Here is a 27,462-nt window from a genome sequence, read left to right as displayed (position 1 = left end):
TCTGTACAAATATTTCATTATTAATGGGGTTTTTTTTTTAATCAGTTTTAATGCAGATACATCTAATGTATTATACCAGTATACAGTAGGGGAGAGTGGGGTGATTTGAGCATGTGGGGAAATTGAGCCATCCCTTGTTTCTAGGCAACCTTAGATAAAATTGGGAGGGGTTTTTTTTGGACATTTTTTGTTTTGCCCCTCAAAGTGTTTTTTTATGTTCAAGCAGTCGTGATTCTTGTCTCCGAACTATTACAGGCAAGTTTGAAAAATCTCACATGTATGAGGCTATACTGTTTATACCATAAGACCACCTTTTTTTTTTAGAAAGTCATATTTTGACAGTTGTTCATTTTAGGTCCAAAATGATTATTCCCAGGGATGCACCACATTCTGACACATTTTCGTTGGAGACGTTATTGTCATGCCCTCACTTGAAAGATGCTTTAAGTAAAAACTGGCTCAACTCACCCCGCTCTCCCCTGGAACATTTAAAATAGTCTTTGAACTATTTGTTTCAAGCTTCCAGCTAAAACTGAAGCTCCTTCGTGACTCAGTTCAGCCTTAAATCTTAGGATTTCACAACTTTACCTTCAGTGCCTTCAGAGAGCCAGTATTTGTGTGTTCGTCTACTCTCAGTAGATGTGTGTTTCGATTGTGATTCTCTTGGTGTGTTGAATTGGGAGAAGACTGTACTATAGTTGCCTTTATATTGTCACTGTCATGATTTGTAAACAAATTTTATACAGTACCTACAGTATTTTGTATAAGAAATAAATGTGTTCATCATGAATGAGCTTTGATGTCAGCATGAATCTGATCCATATCGTGTGTGTTAGTGACACATAGTGATGCACGTAAAAATGTATATTAATATATTAATATTAATATGTTATTCAGGAAAGCAGATAATGTGATATTTCTTCTATCCAAATATGCTTATTATTTGGAAAAAAAATATTAGGTTAGAAACTAAAACATTTGCCCAATTTAACATGATATTCAGTATAAAAGTGCACCCATTTATGGTCTTTTATCCAAATACAGACAGCGAGACAGATAATTCTGTTGTGGTTGAACAGATACAGATACAGATAATGACGTTTCTGTGCATCTCTAGCGACATTTATTCGTTCAGTTAACCACAGTGGCTGACAAATCCTCTGAAACATCATCTAACAACTGAAAAACACATGAAACAGCCAAATGTACAGAATTTATAACTCCTACAGGTGTGTTTGGTCTCAGAAGTGGATGTAAGAAATCTGCACGTCTCCTTCGATCTCCAGCATGTCGATCTCGTTGAAGGACTGCAGGCGGTGGAAGAAGTCGAACAGGTGCTGCCCGTTCACAAACACTTTAAATCTCTGGTTCCCACAACGAATCGACATCTGAGAAAGAAAGACAGAAAAAAAATACACAGTAAAAATCACACAGGAATTCTTTATAAGGACTTAAATAATATAAAGACAGATGGCACTTACATCGAAGTACTGTCCCTCCATGAAGGGGTTCATGCTGAGCTCTCTGTCCTCTTGGCCCCAGTCACCTCCAATCATGCTGTTTCTCACCACGATCCCCTCCCTCAGCCGGGGATTCATGTGGAAGGCGATGTCCCGAGTTCTGCTCACCATGAAGTTGATGCTCATCCTGCAGCACAAAGAGTGTAATGTGTGTCTGTCTGCACTCACATACTACAACATGTAATGAAATAAATCACTTCAGGGTGATGCCACCACCCTCTGTAGGTTTATTTCACAATAATGTTCTGCTCGCTGTACATTATCCTGCTTTTCACACAGCTACTTACTGACAGAAAATCAATACTCTGAAAGAAAATACTAAAAAATGCTTTTATTGCTTCTCCAGAGTCTGTGATCAGAACTGCATCCATAGCAACCGTGTTATTCATAGCAACAGTCTGCTATTCACCATAAATGAGCAATCAGAATCGAGTATTTAACAAAGAGGTGTAATAAAGTGATTTAAGCATGTACACACACCTTTCTGCTCCATAGGGCAGCATGCCTCTGATGATGATGGTCCTCTTAGGGAACATGCCTCCTGGGATCATGTTGGAGTAGGGAATAGGCTTAAAACACAAGAAAAAAGACAGGAAACACAACAAGATTATAAAATCATAAACCAACACTAGTGGGCCATAGTGAGGCTAAATTGTTGCACAGTATACACAGATAAAGGGTGGGATGAAGAAAAATGTTTAAAAAGTTTAGTCTGAGTGCTTTGTTACCTAAATTCACCTTCAGTCCAGAGGTCATTTTAGGACAAAGACTCATCTACAGCTCAGATTTCTTAAAACTGCTCTTTGTTCCAGCTGTGGCTCAGCTGTGCTTTGAACTGAATGCTAATGTTAACATTCCTGTTGCGGTTACAACATGGAAAATAAAAACATATTTTTTCATCACTGCTGTGTTAACTGCTGTAGTGGAAAGAGTGATGAAAATCTGTACTCAAGCACAAGTGCGGAAACATTACTGAAACATTTCTCAGCCATAAGAAAGGTGTTTGAAAATATAATAAGTACTAAGTATTCCTCCCAAAAAGTTTTTAACAGTTAATGTTGCATTATCAGTAGCAGGAATTCACTTGAAATGAGTTTCTGTTTCTCCAAATTTTCAGTCTAAATTGCTCACTGGATAACAATTAAAATTATAATTTAATGTAATAGTTCTTTCTGGTTTCCGATTGATTCAATTTGGTCACTTTATTTTGAAAGTATTCACCGGAACTCTTAGTATAGTATCGTATCGTGTATGCATTGACGATGACTTGACAGATTTAATGTGTTCCTCTCTGTCGACACAAGAGGGCAGTAAACATTCATGTTTCTAAAGACACTCAAGACAACAGTAATCTCCTTCTCTGGTAACTAGGCTAACGTTACTTGAATTGTAAAGACGGTTATTTGACTTCCCATCACAGCAGTTAGCACGGATATTCGCTTGTAACAATACCATTATTGAAAAAACAAAACTAATCAGTCATTTTACTTTGAAAGTATTTACCAAAGGTGTCAGTATGCTGCCATGTACTGACATTGACGCTAACTTGATTATATTCGATGTTGCAGTTCCTGTCGGTGACCACAAGAGGGCACTAAATATCGTCATCTCCTTATGTGGTTAAGGAAGAATTTTTGGGTGAAGAGTTTACTAACAGGGTTTGAACTGAGCTGTATTTAATTGACAATGATGCTACCAAACGTGAGCTTGTTACAATATCTTTATTGGTAGTTAAAAAACAAACAACAACAAAAGATTATTAGGTCATTTTATGTTTAAGTATCAACCAGAAGTATTAGTACACTAGGATATTTTTTTGCATTGACGCTGGCTTGATTAAATTAAATGTTGCAATTCTCAAGTGTGACCACAAGAGGGCAGTAAATACACTCAGTTTAACCGTCATCTCGCGTTAGAAGAGTCCAGTCACCGAAGAAGAGTTAAGGGTTTGTTAATTGGGTAAGAACTGGAGAAATGTATTTAACTACAGTCATGCTTCAACATGTGAGTTTGAGAAGCTCCTTAGCAAAGCTAGATGACCCTCTATCATTCATATGACTTACATGCACGTTCTAGTTTTCTTTAATATACTATGAACAGATGTTGGTTGGCGAATTTAATCTGTTGCAGTTCCTCTTTGTGGCCACCGGAGGGCAGAAAACACGTGCGGCTCTGAGCTGTCCGACCAATCATTATGATCATCAAGCGTGAAGTTAGCCATAATAGTATACCAATACGTCCGGTAAAGACTTTCAAAATAAAACTATGAAACTGGAAATTGACCACGAGAATAGTGTTTTAATGTTCGCATCATCAGTATTTCTAAGCCAAAGTGTTCTGACAGCTTTTCAGTTGCCTCACATTAAAACCGCTCAATACCAGGCCGTACTGACTACCGTGTGGTTTTGAAGACAGGAAGTGCGGGTCAACCTGCTGCAGTAAATGAGTGTGGAGCAAATTTTACTTACAGGGTTGTAGACTGGCTGCCCACCCATGCCCTGTAATCAGATTAAGATATATAAAATTTTAATTCACCAGAAATAAGATATACACTGAACATGTAAACTTTATGATGCAGTAACCTCACCGGCAGGTTTGATCCTGGGAATCCTCCCTGACAGAAGAAAAAACAAATTTGATGCCAGAGTCCACTTCATACAGTCTACTGATTGCATTCATTTATTTATATTAAAGTTACACATGCCAGACTGGTTTAGTTTAGTTAGGTTAGTATTAAATGTGAAGAAGGGAAAGGGAAATAAAATCTGTTATACCCCCATCCCACCTCCCATGCCTCCTGGATATTCACCCTGTGAAAAAGCACATATTTAATGATTTTTATATGATTTTGTTCTGTGATTTATAGTGAATTAGTTAGACTTACATGTTACTGACATCATAATAATTGATGAATTTGAATGTAAGAATTTAATCCCTAAAAAGAAGCAGAAAAATAAGTATTTGTTCACCCCCATGTCACCTCCTGGGTATCCTCCCTGTTGAAAAGTACATTAATTATTGTTCAATGATGTATTTAATTCATTTTGACAATTGATTGGGGTCTAGTAAGTATACTTACTCCCATGCCTCCTCCCATGCCTCCTCCCATGCCTCCTCCCATGCCACCTCCCATGCCACCTGGGTATCCTCCCTGGATATAAGTTAGAAGATACAGGAGTTGGTGAAAATATGTTGGATTTCATGATATTTTCTGTATTTGTTCTGTATTAACTCCAACAAAAATAACATACCCCCATGCCACCTGGGTATCCTCCCTGGATATAAGTTAGAAAAAGCAAGACTTAATGAAAATATGATGCATTTCATTATATTTTATGCATTGTTTCTCTATTAACTCCAACAAAAATAACATACCCCCATGCCACCTCCTGGATATCCTCCCTAAAAATGTTTAAAAAGTGGTGAACATGTGAAATCATGTACACTGCTGTACTAAATTTAATTTTTACACTTAAAATTATGAATACTTACTCCCATTCCTCCTCCCATTCCTCCGCCCATACATCCACCCATACCTCCACCCATTCCACCCTAAAAAAGACCAAACAGCAGAGTCAAACTAAACAGGGTAAAATTAAACAGCGATAATATCTTGTAATAACGGGGCAATGCTGAGGTAATACAGTGGAGGCAACAGGGTATTTTCTGCTCACAATATTCAGGTTATATCTGGGCAACATGCTGTATCCTGTGTGTGCTTTCTTATTTTCATGGCATGTTCAGGTTTCAGCCCGAAGCATCGAGCTGAAAGCTTCAGGAACTGAGTCTCACCCCTATGAAGTTAATCGTCTGGATGGAAACATCTCCTGCGATGTGCATCCCACAAACTCTCTCCAGAGGGATACGGTGTTCGAAGGTGTAGAAGTCGTTCCCATTGACTTTGATCTGCAGCAGAATCACGTTACATGTTCAGCAGACAAATGTGACAGAATCACACTGTCAGTATCATCCAATAATAAATAATTATGCAGAATAAATTTGCTGCACAGCAAAACCCAAAACAAGTCAGTACTTGAGTAAATCTACTTAGTTACATTACACCACTGCTTTTAAATGATTAATGGGGGGGTTAAAGTAAAGTGTTCCCTATAAGATATCTGGTTGTTCTGACCTGGTAGCCTTGTGAAGTGGCCATGATGACCATTTCAAAGGCCTGTCCTTTGCAGAACGGCATGTCCCGAATCTTCTCCTCCGAGCCCCAGGATCCATCCTGACAGGAGTTAAACACCACCTTGTCCCAGCCGTCAAACCGAGGGTTGAAGTGGAGGGCGATGTCGCTGGACTCAGACTCCCCGCACAGCAGGTTCACGAAAAACCTGTCAAAGGTAACAGCAGGTGAACCAGACCACATACATCACATCTGTGAGTCCCGGTGAAGTAATTGATGAGTTAGTTTAGAGTCAGAAAACAGAAGAAATGTAAACGGTAAAGGTGGAGCCGACTGTCGAAAAAAACTGAGGATTGTGTAAAAAAAAAATCTCTCCTGACAAAAGAGTCAAAGATGTCAGGATACAGTCAGGAATGTGCAGTGTTTACTTTGTCTGTTAATGGCCTGTAAAAGCACCTCTGGCAACTCAGATACGAGTATTGTGAAAAGGGGAGGACAGATGATAAGAGTGGAGCTGTGTGGTACGAGTCTGCTTTGATATGCAACAATGCAAAGAAAACCAGTTCCACCCAGAGTCAGATTACACAAGGTGTTCCCTCAGGTTTCAAACAGTGTCACAAGGTTTGATTTAAGACAAAACAAAACTCTTAACACAGTTACCTACTTAAAAACTTAGTAATAACTTCATTTATATAGCACCTTTTAAAAACAGAGTTTACAAAGTGCTTTGACAGACAAAGCAAAAGAGCAGGATCCCCAGGAGGCAATGTGAAAACAATGAGGCCAAACAGAAGCAAGACAGAATCTAAAATTACAGCAGACACTAAAACAGTAAAAATAAAACAGAACAGGAAGGAAGAATAAATAAAATAAAGGTCTAAGAATGAAGGGGTGACCTCACATGATGTCGTCTAGTTAATATAAATAAAGATGGAATAAATAATAAGACGACATCACCTAATGTCAATATAAATAAAGGTCATAAGGGGTTAACGTTTCAGCTGTGTAGCTGGGACCCAGACCCAGGCAGGCTTTAAAAGTGATCAGTAAAATCTTAAAATCAATTCCAAAACACACAAGAGGCAGATGGAAGGAAGCCAGGACTGAAATGATGTGATGTCATCTGTTAAAACCAGTAAGAATCCTCGCTACTGTGCTGGGAACCAGTTTGAGTTTGGTTAATAATTATGAGGATATGAATTTGTGGATAATACAGTATAAACTGTACACACCTACCAGGGTGTTTTCAAGTTAAAGAACGATTTTATGGAAAAAATGTAAAATCTTACAGATTCATGTTTTCTGTTACTCACCTGGTGATGTCTTCAGGAACCGACCCCTGGATGTAGATGGACGCTCCTTCCCTCAAGCCTCCATTAATGGGTCCCAGAAAGGGAATTCTCTGTACAGAGCACAAAAAAAAAATACTCAACCAACACTGCATGGTACATACAGGAGTGTAAAGACACATTACTCATCAAACAGTGATGGAAGAAGTATTCAGATCATTTACTTAAGAAACAGTTTTAATACAACAATGTAAAAAAAGTAAGAATCCCTATACAGAAGTTGCAAATGTGCTTAAAATATCATTGTTAATTTGGAAATAGTGTTAGATCTGTGTGTAAGTAGATTTATTGTTGAGGTTCAGTTACTTTTAAGTAAAGTTTTGTAGTTTATTCCTGTGGTTCCCTTCCCGAGGGTCCGGCCCCCTCAAACATTTACATCATAAATCCGAGGTGAACTAAATAAAAAGTTCTGTGACGCAAATTCGTCTTCATTCTCTGGAGTCTCACTAATCTGTGCTTTTTGCAAAATTTTGGATAATTTTAACTTGTTGGGCCTTAAATAGTTTACAAATTTAACTGAAACCATTAGAGGTGGAATCGCTGTTGCTGGAACTGTTACCATAGCAACAGAAGGTGCTTCATAGCAACAGGAGGCCACACAGAAATAACATAATAACACAAAATACAATTTTTATAATGTTTAAAAATGACTCTATTGCTCCTACAGAGTCGATGATGAGAACTGTGTCCATAGTAACAGTTTGTTCTTCATAGCAACAGTCTGTTATACAGAAATAACAGATCTTAGAATGCTGTAACTGACCAATCAGAATTGAGGATTTTAACAAAGCTGTTTAATAATGTGAAATAAACCCTGACAGGATGGTGCAGGAACCTGACATATTGAATCAATTTACAATTTTCGACAAATGCATTCAATGAATCCCATAATTGTAAATTAATCTGTCTGCAGTAACAAACAAGCCCACAGTTCAGTAAAGACTCTTTAAATCTTTATTCTTAATGTGGACAAACACCTCTGCATGATCCTGCATGTAAAAATATAATCCAGTGATCTATTATTAAATTGTTATTGTGATATAGATTTTTTGTCATGTTGTTCTTCAGCCTATGACATCATTATGCCCTTTAAAGAAAAAAAAAGTTTGTAAATCCCAGAGACGAGCCTGAACTGGACTCCTTTTTTTTCTGTTACATTAACATATTTTTAGCTGCTGTCCTCACCGGTGATTAAATATTAATCCCTTTGCATTAGAGCAGTGCATTACCCACAGAGCCGTACTTACAGGGCTGTAGATTGGCTGATATCCAGGAGGAGCAACAAACATGGCGGCAGTCAGACAGACAGGCAGACAGACAGGATCGGGAGAGGTTTGTCGGGAACTGATCTCTGCTGGAGGCCTGGTTTTATACAAATGATGAGGGAGGGGCAGAGCCGGGTACCAAACCCACACCTGCATCACCGTGTTTACCTAAGAGGCACGAGATGCAAATTAACCTTTGACCCAGCAGAGGAGTGGTACCTTACAACAAAAGACAGAATGTGTGTTTGTGTGTGTGTGTGTGTGTGTGTGTGAGCAGCCGAGTGGAACAAAAAACTTACATGACTGAAAACTGTAGCAGCGAGAATCTCTTCATACATGTTTTATTTAAGTCAAAGTAGCACATATGTGAATACTTTGCACATTCCTGCTCAAAAAATATTGTACATAGTTTTTTCTAAATTTCTATTTTCTATTTATGCTTCTTGTCTTGCAGTATTTGCTCTGTATCTTTCTTTACTTACTTTTACTTATTTTATGTTTATTTATGCACCAAAAAAAAAAATTCTCAAAGTTTTGAGAATGTCACTTGTGTAAAAGTAAAACTATTATCAGCTAAATGGACTTAACAGAAATACTAACAATACAGAAAATGGAGTTTTACATTGTTATATTATTGTATTATTACAATTTTTGAAGAATTTTACTGTTGTAACTCAAGTTGTCACTTGGCATTTAAGATCATTGTATGTTTTCTGTGTAACATCTCAATCAATTTTTTTTTTTATTTAACCTTTATTTAACCAGGAAGCCCCTCGAGATTAAAATCTCTTTTTCAAGGGAGACCTGGCCGAGATCGCAAAACATTACGAGCATATCAAAAACAAATGAGGGACAGTTTTTTAAAAAATGGAGCATGTTATTAACAAACAAGGGACAACAGTTACATAAAAGAAAATCCATTTTAGAAATATCAGTTGCACTCTCCAGCTGCAGTGTTTTTTCATTAGAGCTTTGAGAAGACGACGTCATTCAGCTGTAGTTGCTCTGCCATGACCAGGATGCAAAATAGGACAAAGCTGCTCCACCAGGTTTGGAGCAAACCTGAGTACCTGGCAGAGCAGCCATCTAGGAGGGTGAAAAAAAGGTCTCAGCGGGCTTTATGCAGACCAGACAGATCAGTTTTCTATGATAGGACACATGATGTATGATGGGATATACTGTATATCTTGTGCAGCAGGAACAGACGGTGAGCTCTGTAGGAAGAGGAAGACAACCGTTAGCTGAAGAGGAGCAGATATCACACAGCAACAAGGATAATTCTGATCCCATAAATCTGTATTTCAGACTAAAAGAGCTTCTCATGCTGTTCATTCTGTCCCTGGTAGCGGCAGTTTATGATTTATTTTATGAATCATTCCAACATTTCAGTGATTGCATGATCGAAGATTCTCCAGCTGTTGGATATTATATAAACTCTTTCATATGTTACCAAAACATTCACAAATAAAATACAGCTGCAGTTATTAAATGCAGGAAAATATCTGATTTATCTGTCAATCCTTGCATCAAGGTAATTTAGTTAATAAGTTAATGAGTCAGTTAATTAAATAAGAAAATAAGAAATAAAGGTAAGTTATGGGCCTGTTAATGTTTACTCATTGTATCTGATATGTTAGTATTAATGTTTGTTTATTAACTGGCTCCTGGCCTGCTGTCTTTTAGCCCCCGGGCAAAGTAAGTTGAGTGTCCCTGTATCCAGGCAGTGACGTGCAGAGGGAGCAGCATGTATGTAAATAATGTCCCCATACTTTCAAGTGTTTTCCAAACTGCTAAATTAAGACAAGACAAAAGCTCAACCTTCAGTTTCTTCACTATGCACCTTTTAGGAGTCTGTCGTCCAACCAAATACCCAAGAACTTTAAGGATGATACTCTTTAAATTGAGTCCCACCCTCAAATACGAAGGTGGGTCATCTCCTAATAGTTGATATAAAGCTGCAAAAACTACACACTGAAAGAAAACATTCAATAGTTCCCTCTGAATATTAATGGACAAGATGTATGAATGACCTTGAAATGGTGCCTAAAATTTGCACTTAATTAACAGTACATGAGTAAATGTGCTCTACTGTCTTCACTAGTTACTTTGCATTCTTGGATTTTGATTATTTCTACAGCATTATTATGGCTTTATTACAGAAAAGACAACAAACTGGAGGTCTGTGCAGCTGCACATTAATTCAGAAACCAGATATTTTTTTTTACTCTTCTGACAAGAGTGATTCGAGGGTGTATGCATGATTCATAAAATATTCAACCAAGCCTCCCAACCTAAAGCAAACAGAAATCCAAGTAACCCACGACTCAGGTAAACATGCATTAAGTAATTTTATACTTTGTATATGTACTTTATGGAGGCAGTAAGTTTACAAAGTAAACATACAAGCTGTTCATATGTACACTGACACAATCTTTGAAGGAACAAAGGCTGTCATAGTGATACATGGGTGTTTCCTGAAAAGTTTAAAGCATAGCAGTGCGCTGTTTGATTAAGATAACGTTCTGCCAAAGCCATCACAAAACTGCAACACAGACGCCTGAGAGGGAACGTTTAATTCAATAAAATATAAAGTCTAACAATGGGCATCTTTATAATTTCATTTCAAGAGGAGGGTCAGGGTCAGTGTTCCCCTGAAAAGATCAAAAAATCAGCTAAATATATTATAATGTCAGTTTCACTGGTGGAATTATATCACAAGTACTTAATTTTACTTCAAACTGATTCTTTAAGGGATCTGCATTGCACAAAAAGCTGTTTTCATGTATATGCATATACAAACACATTTATGGAGATATCGAGGTACAGGTCAGTCAGAAATGCCATCATGGAGGGACTTCAGGTGACGTCATGTTAGGAGTAGCAGCTTGATTCTCCTGCTGCAGGGAGAAACTCCTTAAAAACTCACCAAATCATTAGTTTAACTTTAAATACATCATACAAACAGGTTAAAATGAAAGCTGGAATGTCCTAAGTGCTAAAAAAGAACACAGAAAAGATAAACAGGACCAAATGGACGTGGCCTCAAACACAGGTGAACAAAACGAAGTGTCAGCAGTACTCGCAGAACTTCACCAATCACACGTCATATTAAATCAAAGAAAGGTATAGTTTGACTGGATACATTTCTTGGTACCAGGCTATTTTGGTCAATACTTTACATGTATTAAGTAGCTCAGCCGTACTCACAAACGTAAAACAAGAGCAAACAGACACATATACAGTAATTACAGACAAAATCTTGGGTGTAAATGAGGACACATGTTCCAGTTCTCCTTAAAATAATCTGTTTATTCTGTATTGAAACACAGGGTTCAGTCAGAGGACACTCAGTCAGGTGGAAAGTAGTGATCTCCATTCAGCTCCATACCATCAACTGCCTCTGTGTGAACCACGGCAGCAAACGCACACTTCAGAGTCGTCAGCAAACAAAAATACTGCTCTGCCTCTGACAAAGAGACTCATGACATAAAATACAAGATGGAGAGTTTGTGAGTTTGTAGGAGGCAAAAGTGAGACAGAACTGTCCGAGATCAACGCATCACACATGACTTTTTTTGATCGAGAAAAATAACTGATATGCTGGATTCCTAAAAATATCTATCATAAAAACCTAACTAGCAAAAACAAAAGCTAATTTGATCTTCTGACTGCAAACTGGGCCTTTTCTTCAGTGTGAGACGGATTCTCTTCACCACTGTGGGGTTCACAAACGGGACACGTGACACGTTCATGTCCGACAAAGCAGCATGATCGTTTAAATTCTTCAAAGCCCTAAAGAAAAATAAATATATGTATCTATGATTTATGTAAAATATGTCTTTTCATCAAAAGGCCTCTAAGCAGCCTCGACATGACTCAGTTATACAGATGACCCTCTGGCCAAAATGTATACATTAAATACATTCATTACTTATTTTAATGCACTGACAAAAACTTATTTGTGCATAAAGTGTCATAAAACAGACTGTTGGCCAGAAATACAGACGGGCTAAAACGGTCGTCTTCAGAAGATTTGATCTGCATATAAACAATAAATAAATAACCTTGGCATCCTCCTATACTGCATGTGTGTACATCATCACTATCTTATATGGCACAGAGACACCAGTGGAGATAAGGGACCACATACATCCAGGGACGCATCGTAAGACTTCAGAGTGCAAACTGGGTTTGTCTATACAGCGGATTCACACTGGTATATGCCAAACTGTATGCAGATGATACTCCATTATTTATCTTGGCAAGTCAGTCCAACAGGGGTTTTTCATTTTATGATAGCTTGTTTGAGTTTCTAAGTCTTGAGAGAGGAAGAAAAGGAGTGAGAGGGGGCCTAAAATGTTCGCTGCTCCCTCAAAAGGATCTAGGAGATACGACTGTGAGCTGCTGAATCATTTTCTTTCAAAACAATCTCACTGAAACACCAGAAATGCAATATCAAATGGCAGCAGCCACATACAAAAAAGACCTCAACCTTACAAACAATATAAATAAAACACATCCACTCTAGTCTTAAATAAAAGCTAAAAATCTAAACTATCTGATTGCTAAAGCAGTGACATTGCTATAGGCACTATAACGTTTACAGCAGTAGCGACTGAAAGAGCCCGTTGTGTATAAATGCATTGATATGCAAGGCAATTTATGTATATTTTACACAAAAAAAAGGCCATGTAGTGTATTCATAGCGGAATAAAAAGGCCCCTGGCTTCTTTTTATGCCTCTCTGATATTATTCCTCTGCTTTTCTCAAAACTATTCCATTGACATTCTGCTGCAGGTGGTACGAAAGTGCAGTCAAGTGTGCATAGCTTCAACAGAGGAGAGAAATGTGCAGACAAAGGACTTAACTAAAACATAGACATGCTCGATCTCTAAATTCCTAATATTTCCTCTCACTCTGAATTTCCCTCCCCTCCCCTCCCCTCCCCTCTCCTCCCCTCCCCTCCTCCCTCCTCTCCTCTCCTCTCTTTCTCCTTTAGAAGCATATTAGCGATGCAGGACTTTATCCGAGCTGGTCCTCATACTGCTTCCTGAAGCAGTCTCCAGCGGGGAAGAAGTCCCAGCATCGTTCCTGGTACATCTTCCACACATATGACTCCTGAAACACAAAGCGAAATAACATTACAACATAAGACAGAACTGTAAAAAAAGGACAATTTTAAGACATTTATGAAGACAAGGAAGAATTCTACAATAATCTGTTTTTACGCCCATCATTTTAGTTTTCATTTTTTTTAATGATGATGAGACATAGCCCATTTTACATTTCATTTCATTTTCAAAAACAACTCACAGTCACAATAACATTCAATATAGAGAAAAAACTTACAGGTTATGCATTTTTACAGCATTGAGGGAAAAGATGAACAGAGACAACACAATACCACTACAGTTTTAGTGCCTTGATTGTCCATCATTCGTCACCATATGCCTCTTTTTTCATCATGTTTATCGGCTGTATCATAATTGTTAGGCTCCGTGTTGCAAACTTGGTGACTTTCTCTCCAGATTTAGTGACTTTTTAGACCCTCTTAGCGCCTTTATTTCTAAAAAATGACTTGCGACACATTTAGCAGCTTGTTCAGACTGTCAGGGAAACGTAAGAAAGTAAAATATATCAAAATATATCATACTGTGGTTAATTCATAATAATGATGTCCACATCTCTTTTGCTGACAGCGTCGTGTTGATTGTGGGACAGGCAGGTTGAAGCTTCTCTCACTCTTTCTTTCTGAAGATCTGGACATGTAAATACTTTGTCTGATCTTCTCCTTCCCTTTATTTGATTTTTTTTTTACTTAAAATACATTATGTCCCCGTGGTGAGTTTGTGATTATATGTCTAAAGATTCCTCTTTCTATCTTTCATATGACCTAAAGTGATGTTTCCTTCGCTGCAACCGACACAACCACTCATTACAGTAGATCGCCCACAGTGTCTTAATATGTCAAAATGAAGGATGGACTTCACATTTTTCCATAAATGAAAAAATAATAATTCTATCATTGATGATAAATATTCAGTTAACGTGACCTCTGTTTTACTGACCTGTCCTGTATGTTCTGTTTCATCTTTATTGATGAGATACATCAGGAAGAACCTGAAAGAGAAAAGAGGTAAATTACTGAAAATACAGAAAAAACATGCAACATAATAACAGGGTTGTTGTTGTTTTTTTTTGGTAAAACTGAATAATTTGCAACAGTATTTGAGGTGTAAGAAAAAGTATTATTCACAATTTTCAATATTCTTCTCAGAGGCCAAATTCATGGTTAAGAAGGTCAGATCATCTATTTAAGAACTGAACATTGACACTGCAAATATCTGTCACGCTGTTTTTCTCCTCGTGTCAAGTTTTAATACCTAGATGAAAGATGTGATTCATTAAAATTAATCAATGCTATGTTTTAATCATAAAAATAAAGAACAAGGTTAACCTGTCATTCAGTACACATTTGTTGCCAAATATTAAAAAAAAATCAATGGTCTTAAAGCAAAACTAATTAGTACTAACATAAAAATGAACACACACTGTATTTAAAGAGTGTAAATGTCACAGCTGCAGTCTGAACAGTAACTCACATGTAGTTGGCTAAGTTATGTTCCTCTAAAGTGTGCGTCTCGAAGCCATGCGGCGTCGTGTCAAAGTAGTCGCTTCCGATTCCACAGATGAAACATTTCGTCTAGAGGGAGAAGAGGACATTTTAAATTGGGCACGTTCTCGTCTTGTTGCAACTGAAGGAGAGCTGAAGGTGGATTAAGAAAAGAGACCAGTTAAATCCCTCTGAAAATCATTATCTTACCTCCATGTCCTCTCTGACCTGCTCCTGCTGGTCTCTCAGCTCTCCAAAGGCATCAATGATCAAACCTGACAGACAGACGGCATTTAAATCAGAGCTCATCTCAACAAAGTTACAGTTTGTTTAGGGAGGTGAGTGTTTGCTAACAGACAGATTGTTTCCCTGTCAGGTCTTGAGTTCAAAACTGCAAATTTATATTCAATACAACATGTTAAAAACAACACAATCTCTGTTAATTACACATTTATTAGTATCAAAACTGCAAAAACTAAAAATAATTATCTAAATGGTCATAAAAGACCTCATTTCAGTTCAGTCTAAAATTGCTTGCAGCAAAACCGGATAGAAGTTCAGGGACTTTTTCTGTATCAGCGCTGTGTGCAGGTTGTTAATAATAAATAAAATTATCCTATTTTATGTGTCTAGTCCTTTTTTTTTGCTTTTTGCTATGGTAATGAAAGATGCATTTAAAGTTGTGGTATCATGACATTACTTTGCATCATAATAGACCCTTCTTATGTATGGATTTTGGATGTGTTTGGAGTGCATGCAGTCGGGCTGAAGAGCTTTTTCTCAAAACAGAGGCTTGCTGCATGTGGAAACAATTGACAGGAGCAGTGAGAAAAAAATGCTGAAAAATGCTACGAAGTTCTGTAGAGCTGAGGGAAACTGCAGAATGAGGTGATACGTCTCTGTGGCTCCGTCTCTACATTTAACCTGTTTCTCATTACACATAATCATTTGATTGGCTCTTACCTTAAAAATATTGATTATGGCTGCTCTAAAGTTGCTATGTGTAAAATTCTTTATGTGTGAAAGTACTTCCAGATTAGTCTGATCATCTTTGTGGAAAAATAAGACAATCCTCGTGAACCTGCTGTAATCTTCAGCCAATTCATTATGTGCATTACTCTCTTAACTTTGTACCGCCACCTTTGCAACACATTAAAGGGCTCTCCTCACCAAGAATGATAACCACAGCGATCACTGTAATGATGTGAGCATCCACACTGATGAATGTTCTGCAATCAGTGGCGCCAAGCATGTTCTGCACACACCAGCTGTGTCAGCAGCTTATGAAAATGGATATTGATGACTTGTTACTGCTGTATGTGGCACAGAGAAACATAAAAAAAATCCCAGAAGGATATGGGTTCAGGGAATTCTTCCAAGGATGAGGGGCATTTGGAGAATCCGACACTTTCTTTTGAAGACAAATTTTATTCATAAACTTTTGTGCAAGTCAAGTATCGTGGTGTTCATCAAAGAGGACATCAGTAGGGATCAAACAAACTTAAGAGACCTCATCCGCACTGTTCATCAGTATGTCTCACTGGAAAATGACAGGCTGTATGTGCAATTTGCAGCTTTGTTTTACAGAAGCAGTTGTATATCAGAATATTTTACTGATTTGGATTAGCTGTCAGTGTTTCTATCATTCATCAAATCACTCTGATTGTGATCCTAACAATATAGTTCATCACTATGATGTAGTTATAGTTATGGTGTGGTCAGAGCCATTTTTAAAACGATATATTTGTAGTTATTGTTCTTGCTGTGGCCATTAACACAGCAGCACCAGACATTACATAGCCTACAGAAAAAGGGACACACCCTACTATAAATTGTGGGCAGTTTTCTTTTTACAAAAAAGTTGACATGTGTGAGTGCAGTGTTGTGGTTGGATGCAGGGGAGGATCTAGTTACCCCAAAACAACAACAGACAATAACCAGTAATAAGCCATACCCTGGATAATAGCCAGCAGGATGACAATGACAAAGAAGAAGAAGGTGATGTCAAAGACCACTCGGTAGAGCTCGTATTCATCCCCGGCTGGGTCTTCAATTTCATCTCCTATGCCACCACCGGCACGCACGCCGACATACATGTGGAAGAGGTAACACTGCAGGAGAGTGAGGACAGAGGTCGTCTTAGAAAATTCAGTTTTATAACACTAACCTTAAGTAAAGTTGACCTCTCTTGCTGATCTGTCCTATAATCATATCTCTGCTCCACTTACAGTCATCATGTCATCACACTTCATGTCCGGTTCATCCTCATCCTCACTCTTGTTGTAGAACTTGCGGAAGAAGTTGAAGGCCACGACGGTGTACAGGTACACCACTACAGCGAGCAAACCCACTGTCATCACCAGCTGTGAGGAGCAGACAGATGTGTCGTTAGCACAAGGTTAATTTCTACTGGGAAAACAGGATCGCAGAAAGCCTCATGGTGCATCATTATAGAGGTGGTGTGCAGCAGACCTGTTTGCCGTTGTGAGTGACGGAGGACAGAATGGTGCGCAGGGTTTTGACGCCCATGGCGATGTCCAGAAGATGAGCGGCGAAGAAGAAGTTGTTGTAGTGTCCAAGCAGAGACATCAACATGTACCAAACCAGGTAGAGGAAGGTCTAAAAGATGGAAGAGGAAAGCTGTCAGTAACACAATACTCCAAACAGATTCTCTGATTATCTAAATTATAACTGCTTCCTTAACTCACATTGTCAGTGAAAACAACACCAAACTTCCAGATCTGGTACTTGATGTCAATAGATGTGATCCTACAGACAGAAAGACAAGTTTGTTGTGAGATGTTACTGTATCTATTTTAAAACCTCACTGGTATATATAAAGACCGCACATACCAGCTGAACATTGAGGTGTCTGGTTCAGGCTTCTTTTCATGTGTCATGGCACTGACGTCAAGGGAGGCCAAGTCCATACCGAGCAACTCTGCAATTCTCTCTCTGCCGTAGATGTCACCATATTTATCCAGTACCTGGGAATCACACACGGGTGTCATTTCACTGCAGTAACTACTGCATCTTTGACATTTCAAATCAAAGCTGTCTGAGAAACTCACCTTTCTTTTCACAAACTTGTCCCAGTAGTTGTTTGGGAAGGTTCTGCATCGAAAGAGAAACATCATAAAAATTTAATCGACCATGATTTAAATTTCTAACACTGTATTTTAGAAGCCTGCAACCTGATCTGAATAAGTTCAAGCCAGACTGAGACACATTTCCACATGCAAACATCAGGGTCAGGTTCCTAAAATGTATATATTACTATTAAATATGAAGTATGTCATTAATATTAATACTGAAACTATAAAACTTAATATAGTGAATACTGATTTTGTTCTTGAGAAAGTCCATCACACACACATACCACTCTGACACACAAGCAACAGAAGTGAAGCCAAGAGGTTATGACTTGCAATCTAACTTTAGTTAAATGTTTTCATTGAATTAGATGATTAAGGAGAATATTAAGAGTTAAACATGTAATGACAAACAACAGGCAACAGCTTTTCAGTTTCTGGAGGGTTTGTTTTTGTTCATGTTGCAGTTGGAGAACCTTTGTTGACTTTGTTGTTTTTTTTAACAAGGAAGTAAGTGTTAAATGGTTCTAGACCAAGTTTTTTTTTTCACCAGCATCCCGGATCCATCCTGAAACACCATTTTAACCGTCTCAAAGTGGATGTAAACATCTCAAAATCAAAATATTGTTAATTCTTACTTCATTATCATCTATACTTGTTAGTTTTTTGTAGCACAATAAAACACTCAAAATAAAAGTGTTGAGGAAATAATTACATTTATCTGTTTAGCTATTTAACTGCTGTTTTGTTTTAAATTTCGTTCATGTAAGTTATTTGTAATCAACAGTAAGAGTAAATGTATCTGGTCACTTAAATCTCTGACAGAGTTTGGTAAAAATGTAGACACTGATGTACAGTGTCTGTTAGCTTCAAAGTCAAAGTAACATTATTTTTAACCTCCAAACTGTGCTCAGCTGATGTACTTCAGTACATTTATTTACTATAAACTTATTGTGCCGTCACATTTAAATGAACCTCAGTGTAAGTTCAGTCAGGAGGACCATCTTTATGGCTCATTCATTCATAACTTTTTCTCTTCATCTCTCCCTTTTTCCACTTATTCTCAAGCAGCTATCCATGGGTGTTCACTCTTTAAACCTTAAGTCTGTCCTCTCTGTGGCTCTCAGTTTTCATTTCAGCTCAGCTCACATTGCAACCCTCCTTCACCACATCCAGCTCCAGATTTTCATATCCAGTGCCCAAATTGAGCTCATCAGAGCCCCGCTCTTCATCACATCCCGATCTTCAGCCATCCCTTCACCAGCGGACTCCAGTGGAGGATTCCTACATTAATCACAGCTTCACCACCCACTTCATAAATGATGATGTCATGAAGACTTTTCACATTTCTCACCTTGGTTGTGCATGTCAAGTAAATACATTTTGTACACTGAGAATGAAGTCCCTCCTGATTGAACTGCAGTTTACTGTTAAACGCTTCATGTTCCTCTGAATAGAAACTGCTGTGTGTTTAGCTCCTCTTTGCCAAACACACTGCAGGACTCTGCTGCCCACTGGCTGCTAACAGCAAACTGTCTCTCCTCCTGCTGATTACAACATGGATTTATTGTTCACAACGCAGCATTATCAGGGAAAAAAATAGTGTGCATCCCCTGGCAATAGTGAGTTTACGGCATCCTTCCAAATCAACCAAAACATCATGTACTCAACCGGTTTTGCATGCTTTAACTCACTCACAGCCACAGTGCCTGGCTAAAGTTGGCTAGCTAGTAGCAAGGAGCTTGTTAGACTATTTCAATCCCTGATTGAATAAAAACCACATGGATTTGGGGACAGATTGACTGAAGCTGCAAGACGTTTCAGAACCTTTATATTTTTTGTAGGTCAGTGACTGTAACTACAGTTGAAGTCAGCGTTTAGTTTGTCATTTGCTACTTAATACAAAAGGCCCTTTTGTACCGGAGGCCTCACAGGGAAGATGTTTGTTCATCTGAAGCACATTTTTTACTGTCCCTCGGATGACAGGCCATTGTTTGTCTTGAGCCCTGATGTTCTGATGCTAAAATACTGACTTCAGGTTAGGTTTCAGCCTGGCTTAAAGTGGGAGTACATCAGTATAGAGTTAAGCTAAAATGCCTTGCTTATTCAATACTACATTTTTTATCCATCCATCCATCCATCTTACGGAGTGTTGAGCACCAGTCTGTCCCACTGGCCCTTGATGTCATCATCCTCAGGCTGCTCAGTGACATAGAGACCATCAAACTCCAGCTTTCTGGCTAGTTCCTTCTCTCTCTTGAAGATAACCAGGGGGACCTGAAGAATACAGACGGTACAGAAGACAACCTGCATGAAACCTACAAGCAAACTCAGAAATAATAGTTGGATTTTTGTGGCATGAAGCGCAGCAAACACCATGTACCTTGAGACAGTTGTAGCCGATGATGCAGAGGAAGGATATGATGGTGTGGACAATACCGAGGAAAGCCATGGCTGGCTCCATGTAGCCTGTGCTTTCTTCCAAGAAGTAGTACATGGGACCTTCTTCATCATCATCTTCTCCTCCTCCGTCATCTAATCCGGACCCATCCTCTTCAGCGCCAGAGCCTTCAAACAGGCCAGAGCCCTCGAAGAGACCAGAACCTTCAAACTCCTCCTCACCTGGAGGACTGTCAGACACCTGGAACAGTCAGACACAAAATGAGTCAGGCAAGTCTTTTGAGAGTCTTTTATTTGTGACTTAAGCCAAATTTCAAAAATGTTCATCTGTTAATAATAAAAGGTGGTTGCTAATAAAATTTTGAGTAAAAGTAAAAACTGTACTGACTCTTGAACACTGATTTTTTTGCCAAGGAAATTTGTGTGTATGTGTCATTTAAAGTTAGTTACAAATGCACAGACCTTGTAGAAGAGCAGGATGAAATTCAGAGCGAAGGCAATGAACAGAGCCAAGAACCGAAGGTTGTAGAAGTTGCGAGAAAGGTAGTTCTGGGTGGGGGTAAAGAAGTGAGTAAGACTTGAGTATAGTATAAGTTGGGTTCTGAACAAACAAACAACCAGTCCAAACCAAATAAAATCCCTAAAAAAAGCTGTCAGAACATTTCCAGCAAACTTAATTTCTTAATACCAGTATATTGCAGCACCATGTGTTGGCTAATAGAAAGCTACTCACCATGAATTTAATCCTCTGAACCTCCAGCTCATTCCACAGCTCAAAGCCCTCCTCGACAGGTTTCTTGTCTTTCTTGGACTTGGTCTTCACTGTTGTTTCCTCTATCTCCTCAGGCTCTTCCTCCTTCACCTCAGGTTCAGGCTCTGCCTTTTCGGCCTTCTCTCCATTTTCAGTGCTGGAAAAGAAAACCGAGGTGAGAAGCTTTTTATTGTTAAATGGATCAATACAAGGCCAAAACTGAGAATATGGCTGGACCGTGTATGGTGTGCTAAACTGCGGCCAAAATTACAGGGAAAGTCAATGTCTTGTCTATCGTGAATACCTGAATATTAAATGTTCATCTTAAATTAGCAGGTATCGTAAAGATAACTCCTCATTTTCACTATTTACAGTGTTTTCAACTCAAGCCAGAGGAATGAATAGAAACTGTTAAAAGTTCAGATTAAAACGTTGCACCACATTTTTTATTTGCCTCAGCACAGGCATCAGCTGATGACGGTCATCTCAAAGTGCAAGATAATATGCTGACTGATTAATCAATTACTAGCTTGATATTAGCCTGACAACTTACTCTGCCTTCTCGGTCTCCTGAGGAGCCTCTTCTTCAACTTCAACCTTTTCTTCTCCTTCTCCTTCTCCTTCTCCTTGTCCTCCAACTGTTGCGGCCAACTATGTCAACAATTGTTTTGCAGTTAATTAACTCATTAATGCAGAGTGTACACATTAAACAACAGTAAACGACATCAGACAGAACACCTCACCAATTTTCTCTTCAGCAGTGGCGTCCCCTCTGGAGTCGGAGGCTCCTCAGGTGTCGTCTCACCAAAGTCTCCAAGTCCCCCAGGAGTATTGAAGCCAGGCAGACGTCCACCTTCCCTCTCCTCGCTGTCCTCCTCTTCCTCCTCTCCTCCCACCACATCTAAGAGGTCTGCCCCGCCATCTGTGTCTTGGATTTCTCGAGCTCCCGGTTCAGGTGGCAGGTTCCCGTGAACTTCGTCCTGAGTGGGATCTGGCATACTGGCTAGGATCTCTGTTACTGTCATCTTCTTGGCGCCCTCCACCAAGCCTCCGCCAAACAGCACCTTCCATATGAGTGTGAAGAAGCCCTTACAGATACTATAAACAAACATCAGGATGCCCATCACGATAGTGTAGATAAATGTAGCCAGGCCGATCACCATCTCCTTCACTGTCATTTTTCTGAGTTTGCGGTAGCGACGCCGCAGGTTACGGAAGGTGAACATGTTGAAGAAGTTAACCACACTCTTTATAAAGTCTGCAAAGGCTGAGGTTGACTCTGGAGCTCCCCCTTCTCCACCACCTTCTTCTCCTTCTCCAGACTCTCCCTCGTCTCCCCCACCCTCCTCTTCTTCTTCATCGTCTTCTTCTTCAGCACCTTCTCCCTCGGGCTCAGAGATCGATGCAGCAATGTTCATCTCAAATATGGTGTCCTCGCAGAAGTTCACAAACATCTCCATTTTCTCACTCTCGCCGCCCTCATTGACGACATCAAAGATGAACTGCCGCTTGGACTCTCGGACTTGTGGCATTTCCCACTGGTTGCGGTTTTCCTCACTGATTTCAAAGTAAATGCGCTCGATCTTCCTGCTGGCTCCCATGATCTCAATGCGGCCAAGGAAAGGGCGGAAGTAGTTGAGCACGCTCTCTGCCTGCTCCAAGAAGTTCTGAAGGCGAGTGTCATGGGGTACGTGCTCTGACAAGTTTGTGAGCAGGACCGCAATATTAAAACCGATGTCTTTGGCTGGCTCCTGGAAACGATCAGCAAATTCCTCAAAGTTGATCATCTCATTCTCGTCGGCCTCTGAACAAGAGAGGAGGAACTGGATTTCTGAGGGAGAGTATTGCTTCTGGCTGTCCATGGCCTTGGAGAAGTCCTTCTTGGAGATTAGCCCACGGGGGTCAGTCACATAGTCTCGGAAGGCGTCAGATGCCACGATGTCCTTGAGCTTGAGGAACATGTCAAAGAACTTCAGGATCATCTCCACGTTGCTGGAGGACTCCACCAGCATATCAACCATCTGCCTGGCAATGGTGCCATTCACCACATTGCCTAAGAGCAGCACAAAGTGAGAGGGGATGAGAAACATACAGTGACAGAAAAGAGGAGACACCACTAAACTGGGATGGACATCATACCTTCAAGTAGAGACAGAAGCATCACTACCATGTCCTTCTGCAGATCCAACAGCTCCTTCAACAGTCCAATCTGACTGGAGTCCTACAGCAAAGCCAAAACACACAGCAAAACACAAACAAACAGCAGAAAAACAACATTCTTAATATGTGAATGTATTAAAAATTCTCATTTTGATGATATATCAAAATTTAATTTGGTAGGATACATGCTTCTTTCTGAGACATTAAACAGTGAGAGACACTACCTCAGAGTGTGTTCTACTCCAGAAATGATCCTTGGTTTGCATTGTTAAATAAAGAATATGCATTTTTAATTTTTAACATCACAGCTAGAACACTTAATGCGATGGAAAGACAGACATTGGAAACATGGACACATATGAGTGGAGAGAAGAAAATGGCTCTGCTAGACAGCCCTGCCTTTCCCCTTTATCTGAAAAAGTGGCAGCAGCATGGGAGCAAGGAAGACATAAGCATTTGCAGACGCTGATCTTAGCACTCATGAAGACCTGCACCAGCAGATAACAAGAGCCACAAATATTTTAGACAGTCTATAGCAGTTGTCAGGCTGGTGGAGATCTACAGGAAAAGGGTGTCAGGATGAGCAAGCAGCAGCCACCTGTAAAATTACAGCAGCAAAGCAACAACATGACATATATATATATATTAAAGGGGAAATAATACATCAGTAATCTTTTGCTTAAAGCAGCTTAAAAATCTAAAGCAAAGGACAACGTGCTTAAATTAAATTACGTTCCAAGATACGTTCTTCTGTTTTCGCAGCATAGGTTAGGTGTTAAACAAAAAATATGAAACAAAAATTTACGTTTCTATTTTTTTATAAGCCTTTAACACTGGAATAACATCTTCCAGAATTAGTGTTTGTTGAATTTAAGACTCTGACGTGTAACAGTCCCTGTATTCAGGAACAATGTCCAAATGACCTGATGGCTTGTTAGAAAAAACAAAAAAAGAATACTACCGTTAAACGCAATGGAAAAATGAATTGATGCAGAGGGAATACACATAGAGGGAAATTTAAATTATACAGATATTAAGATGCGGAAAAAATAATATGAGAAAGCATGAGATCTTTATAACAGTGTGAAGGGTCTCTAAATGAGATGGCAGAGACACAGATTCTTACGCCAGTTCGTGGTCCAGGATCGGGGTGCATCTAACAGGGTTCCACATGAAAATAAAAGTGTTATCCACATTTTTACTTCATTTTTGTCTTTGTCTAAGCCTGGATATTATTTTACGTATTTTATGTAAATGCAATCGTAATCACTTAATCCTAAACTACGGTTCATGTCAGACCACAACTTCTAATTTTCATCATCAGCCCTTTTTTTTTTTTAAGTATTTTATATTTCAGTGTTTATAAAATAGCCAAGATCTGCTTATTCAATACAAAAATATGAGATATGGCATTTCTGGTGCAAACACAGGGTTTCTAAAAAAAAATACATATGACCACAACTCGTCTGTTAGTGCAGACGCAACAGTTATTCTATCTTGTTTGTTAAAAAAAACTATTACGCTAACAGTTCAAGAAAAAAAAACAAAAAACAAAAATGCATTTCAAACAGCAGCGTCAGCAGCAATCAACACTGTCACACAAAATTAGAGTAGGAAGCACTGCAGCTCCTTGTTAGGTCAAACAAGTTAAAGACTCTGTACACACATTATTCAAAGCAAACACACGTTTGTCCAAAGCAGCTGGTCAGTACTATTAAACAAATATATACTTTAATCAGGTGAGGGGGATTAACTGTATTATACAGAATCAGAAAAGAAATTTAAGAGAAAGAAAGATTATCTGTGTTTCCTCAAATTGTCTCTGCCGTCTTGACTTGAATTCATGTTGTTGATATTATGTGACTGTCTGGTGAACTGTTCAGTTTATGTAGGACACAGTGAAGGTGTGCAGAGGCAGAGCCAGTTGGCTACGAAATATTTCAGCAGAAAAGGACAAATTACATAATGGTATTTAATAATAAAATTAGCCTTTTGAACTAATGCAGTAAACATGGCTTTTGTAGGTTTTAGAGAACAGAATATCTGAAAATAAAAGGGATGAAGGACATGATGATGGATGCCTGGAAATCTGTAAATTAATGAGTTAATATCAGTGATATAGTAATATAGTATAAGTTTGAATCCAACTGAAACCTGCAGTATCAAAAATGCATGTTATAGTGTATTTTTACTTAAAAAATTCTATCATATTCAATGTGTTTAATTTTGAGTATATTGTCACCTACAGTAATCCCTCTCTTTAACATGAAATGGATCAGAGGCAGAAACAATCTGACAAAGAAAAGAGGGGGGGAAGCTAGTTAAAATATTAAAAAAAAACAATTAATTAAACAAAATAATAATTAAATAAATACATACTTTACTCTGCAGGAACCATGAGAGAGACAGTTCACAAAATTAGTATAATCAAAGGGGGAAAATGAATTTAAGTATAATAAATGAAAAATGAAAAATTTCCAGTTTGCTTTCCTTTTTTGTCAACTGTAATACAATAAACTCATTACTGGATCATGTAAAATGCTGAATTTTCTGGATTTTGTACAGAAATTATGCATGAAATAGTATAAAGGGACATAGATAGTAAGGCTAGAAAGAAGTAAAAAATGAACTTATTTCTTACCTGAGCGAGTTTCATCATCATATGAGCAAAGACGTGCAGGAAGCCCACAACAGCGTCCCACAACCTGCTGTGGGCCAGAGACTGCTGGTTCCCAGTACAGGGACCCTAACAGACACAGAAACATCATGAGGAAAATGACATTGTGTTTTGTTTCAAAGTAAATGTTCTGAAACAAAATCTGTCTACACATTAGGAGGTATTTTCAGTGAGACAGAAGTTTAATATCTAGCTCTATTTAGTCTGTTTTATTCTTGTTTGTCTCTATTGTCTTGTTTTGGTTTGTCTGATGGTTTGTTAGCTTGACTGTGTTATAATGTGCTGCAAGCATATCAGAACATTTAAATGTATCTAGAAAAAGTTGTGATTATAGTTTTAGTAACTTGAAATAAAGGCCAATTTCTGCATACTTTGGGGGAAAACCTGCTAACTTGGGAGGGCGTAACATCCAAAACGTTCAGGCTAACCCCTTCCAGATTCCACCCACATACCAGTGGGTGTCCCTGCCAGCTGCGTTCAGTGCATGAATGACTAAGCTGCCAGGAATTTAACCCCTGCCCAAGCAAGACCTGTGGAGTCCCCTTTAAAACATGTATTGTAATATATCTACAATCCATACAGGAACTCTCTTACCTGGATGTACTCAGTCAAGCTGTTGAAGACCTGCTTAGCCACTGTCATTGCTTTAGAGAAATTCCTCTTACCAGGCTCATCAATAATGTCTTTCCCAGAGTAGTACCAGTAAAAGTCACTGATCGACTCCTGTGTACAAGAAGGAGGAGGAAGAAAACATGATGTTACTTTTTCTATTTTACTTTCAAAATTGCCCAAATGAAAAAAGATTCAGTTGTCCACAGTGAAATATAAATACTTTTAGTTTATTAAGTTAAGTCATTATTGGAATATCTATTTGCACCCGGGTGAGAATAGTCACATGGCAGCTAAGAAATAAAACTACAATATTTATACATATATCTAAGAAATATAATGTATGTTCACATCTTTTTCATGTACTGTCAATGCTTTAATATAATTCTAAATTGCACGAATATAAAAAATGTCAAACTTTAGTATAATTGACTTAAGACAATATTTTATGTATGCGTGTTGGCTGCTCTCAAAAATAACAAGCAAACAATTCCTCCAGTAAAGATAAAAATCTCAAGCGATAACCTGCGTCAGGCTGTGAAGATATCTGTCTTATCACATATCTTATCTTTCAACAACAATGAACTAAACAAAGTGGGTTTTCATACAAATCTATACATATGGTAGGCTGTAGTCTGGAATCAGTGGGAGTAAGAGAGAACCACTGTCAGTGTGTATCAGAGTGACCTGTAGTCGAAGCAGGTAGTCCACAGTGCAGATGATGACATTGATGGTTGTGGTGCTGCCTGTCTGAGTTCTCAAGTAGTTCTGGAAATCTGAAAAGAGACAACAGAAACAAAATGAACTTTAAATAAAGTTTTCAACAATTGAAACAGGACAAGTTTCTGAATGATACTCAAATATTAGCTGGAGTTAATAACTCTTGTAAAAAAAACA

The 27,462-nt window shown here is 38.6% G+C and overlaps 2 protein-coding genes across 9 annotated transcripts in view; both read right to left on the bottom strand.

Moving 5' to 3' along the window:
- Window positions 1-1,179: 1,179 nt before the first annotated feature.
- Window positions 1,180-8,382, bottom strand: LOC146328455 (galectin-4-like). Of its 7 annotated transcripts, none has more exons than XM_084717475.1 (15): window positions 8,246-8,382; window positions 6,963-7,051; window positions 5,653-5,857; window positions 5,313-5,426; window positions 5,013-5,072; window positions 4,896-4,922; window positions 4,772-4,795; window positions 4,600-4,671; window positions 4,490-4,516; window positions 4,295-4,330; window positions 4,108-4,134; window positions 3,989-4,018; window positions 2,001-2,089; window positions 1,482-1,647; window positions 1,180-1,388 (listed from the first exon to the last, which is right to left on the bottom strand). In XM_084717475.1, the coding sequence occupies exons 1-15, from the start codon at window positions 8,285-8,287 to the stop codon at window positions 1,242-1,244; spliced, it is 1,155 nt and encodes a 384-aa protein (XP_084573601.1). In that variant the 5' UTR covers window positions 8,288-8,382; the 3' UTR covers window positions 1,180-1,241. The 7 variants fall into 7 exon arrangements, with proteins under 7 accessions (XP_084573601.1, XP_084573602.1, XP_084573603.1 ...); XM_084717476.1 differs by having other exon boundaries at window positions 4,490-4,512; window positions 4,620-4,671; XM_084717477.1 differs by having other exon boundaries at window positions 4,490-4,512; window positions 4,632-4,671.
- A 4,835-nt stretch (window positions 8,383-13,217) lies between these two features.
- Window positions 13,218-27,462, bottom strand: part of ryr1b (ryanodine receptor 1b (skeletal)) — a 92,930-nt gene continuing 78,685 nt past the window's right edge. For both annotated transcript variants that reach the window (XM_084717474.1, XM_084717473.1), the window contains 20 exons: window positions 27,253-27,341; window positions 26,551-26,679; window positions 25,921-26,025; window positions 23,259-23,340; window positions 21,863-23,172; window positions 21,673-21,770; window positions 21,102-21,276; window positions 20,831-20,917; window positions 20,352-20,609; window positions 20,115-20,245; window positions 17,948-17,990; window positions 17,730-17,863; window positions 17,585-17,645; window positions 17,349-17,495; window positions 17,105-17,239; window positions 16,831-16,987; window positions 15,087-15,151; window positions 14,866-14,966; window positions 14,332-14,383; window positions 13,218-13,381 (listed from right to left, as the gene is read on the bottom strand). In XM_084717474.1, coding sequence (XP_084573600.1) covers window positions 13,286-13,381; window positions 14,332-14,383; window positions 14,866-14,966; window positions 15,087-15,151; window positions 16,831-16,987; window positions 17,105-17,239; window positions 17,349-17,495; window positions 17,585-17,645; window positions 17,730-17,863; window positions 17,948-17,990; window positions 20,115-20,245; window positions 20,352-20,609; window positions 20,831-20,917; window positions 21,102-21,276; window positions 21,673-21,770; window positions 21,863-23,172; window positions 23,259-23,340; window positions 25,921-26,025; window positions 26,551-26,679; window positions 27,253-27,341 — 3,455 coding nt within the window. In that variant the 3' untranslated portion in view covers window positions 13,218-13,285. The remainder of the gene's footprint in view (window positions 13,382-14,331; window positions 14,384-14,865; window positions 14,967-15,086; window positions 15,152-16,830; window positions 16,988-17,104; window positions 17,240-17,348; window positions 17,496-17,584; window positions 17,646-17,729; window positions 17,864-17,947; window positions 17,991-20,114; window positions 20,246-20,351; window positions 20,610-20,830; window positions 20,918-21,101; window positions 21,277-21,672; window positions 21,771-21,862; window positions 23,173-23,258; window positions 23,341-25,920; window positions 26,026-26,550; window positions 26,680-27,252; window positions 27,342-27,462) is intronic.

Source organism: Lutjanus erythropterus, chromosome 4, assembly GCF_056507025.1.
Source record: "Lutjanus erythropterus isolate fLutEry1 chromosome 4, fLutEry1.hap2, whole genome shotgun sequence".
NCBI lineage: Eukaryota > Metazoa > Chordata > Actinopteri > Lutjaniformes > Lutjanidae > Lutjanus > Lutjanus erythropterus.
Note: the sequence above shows the minus strand (reverse complement) of the source record. Positions and strands in the feature narration are given on the sequence as shown.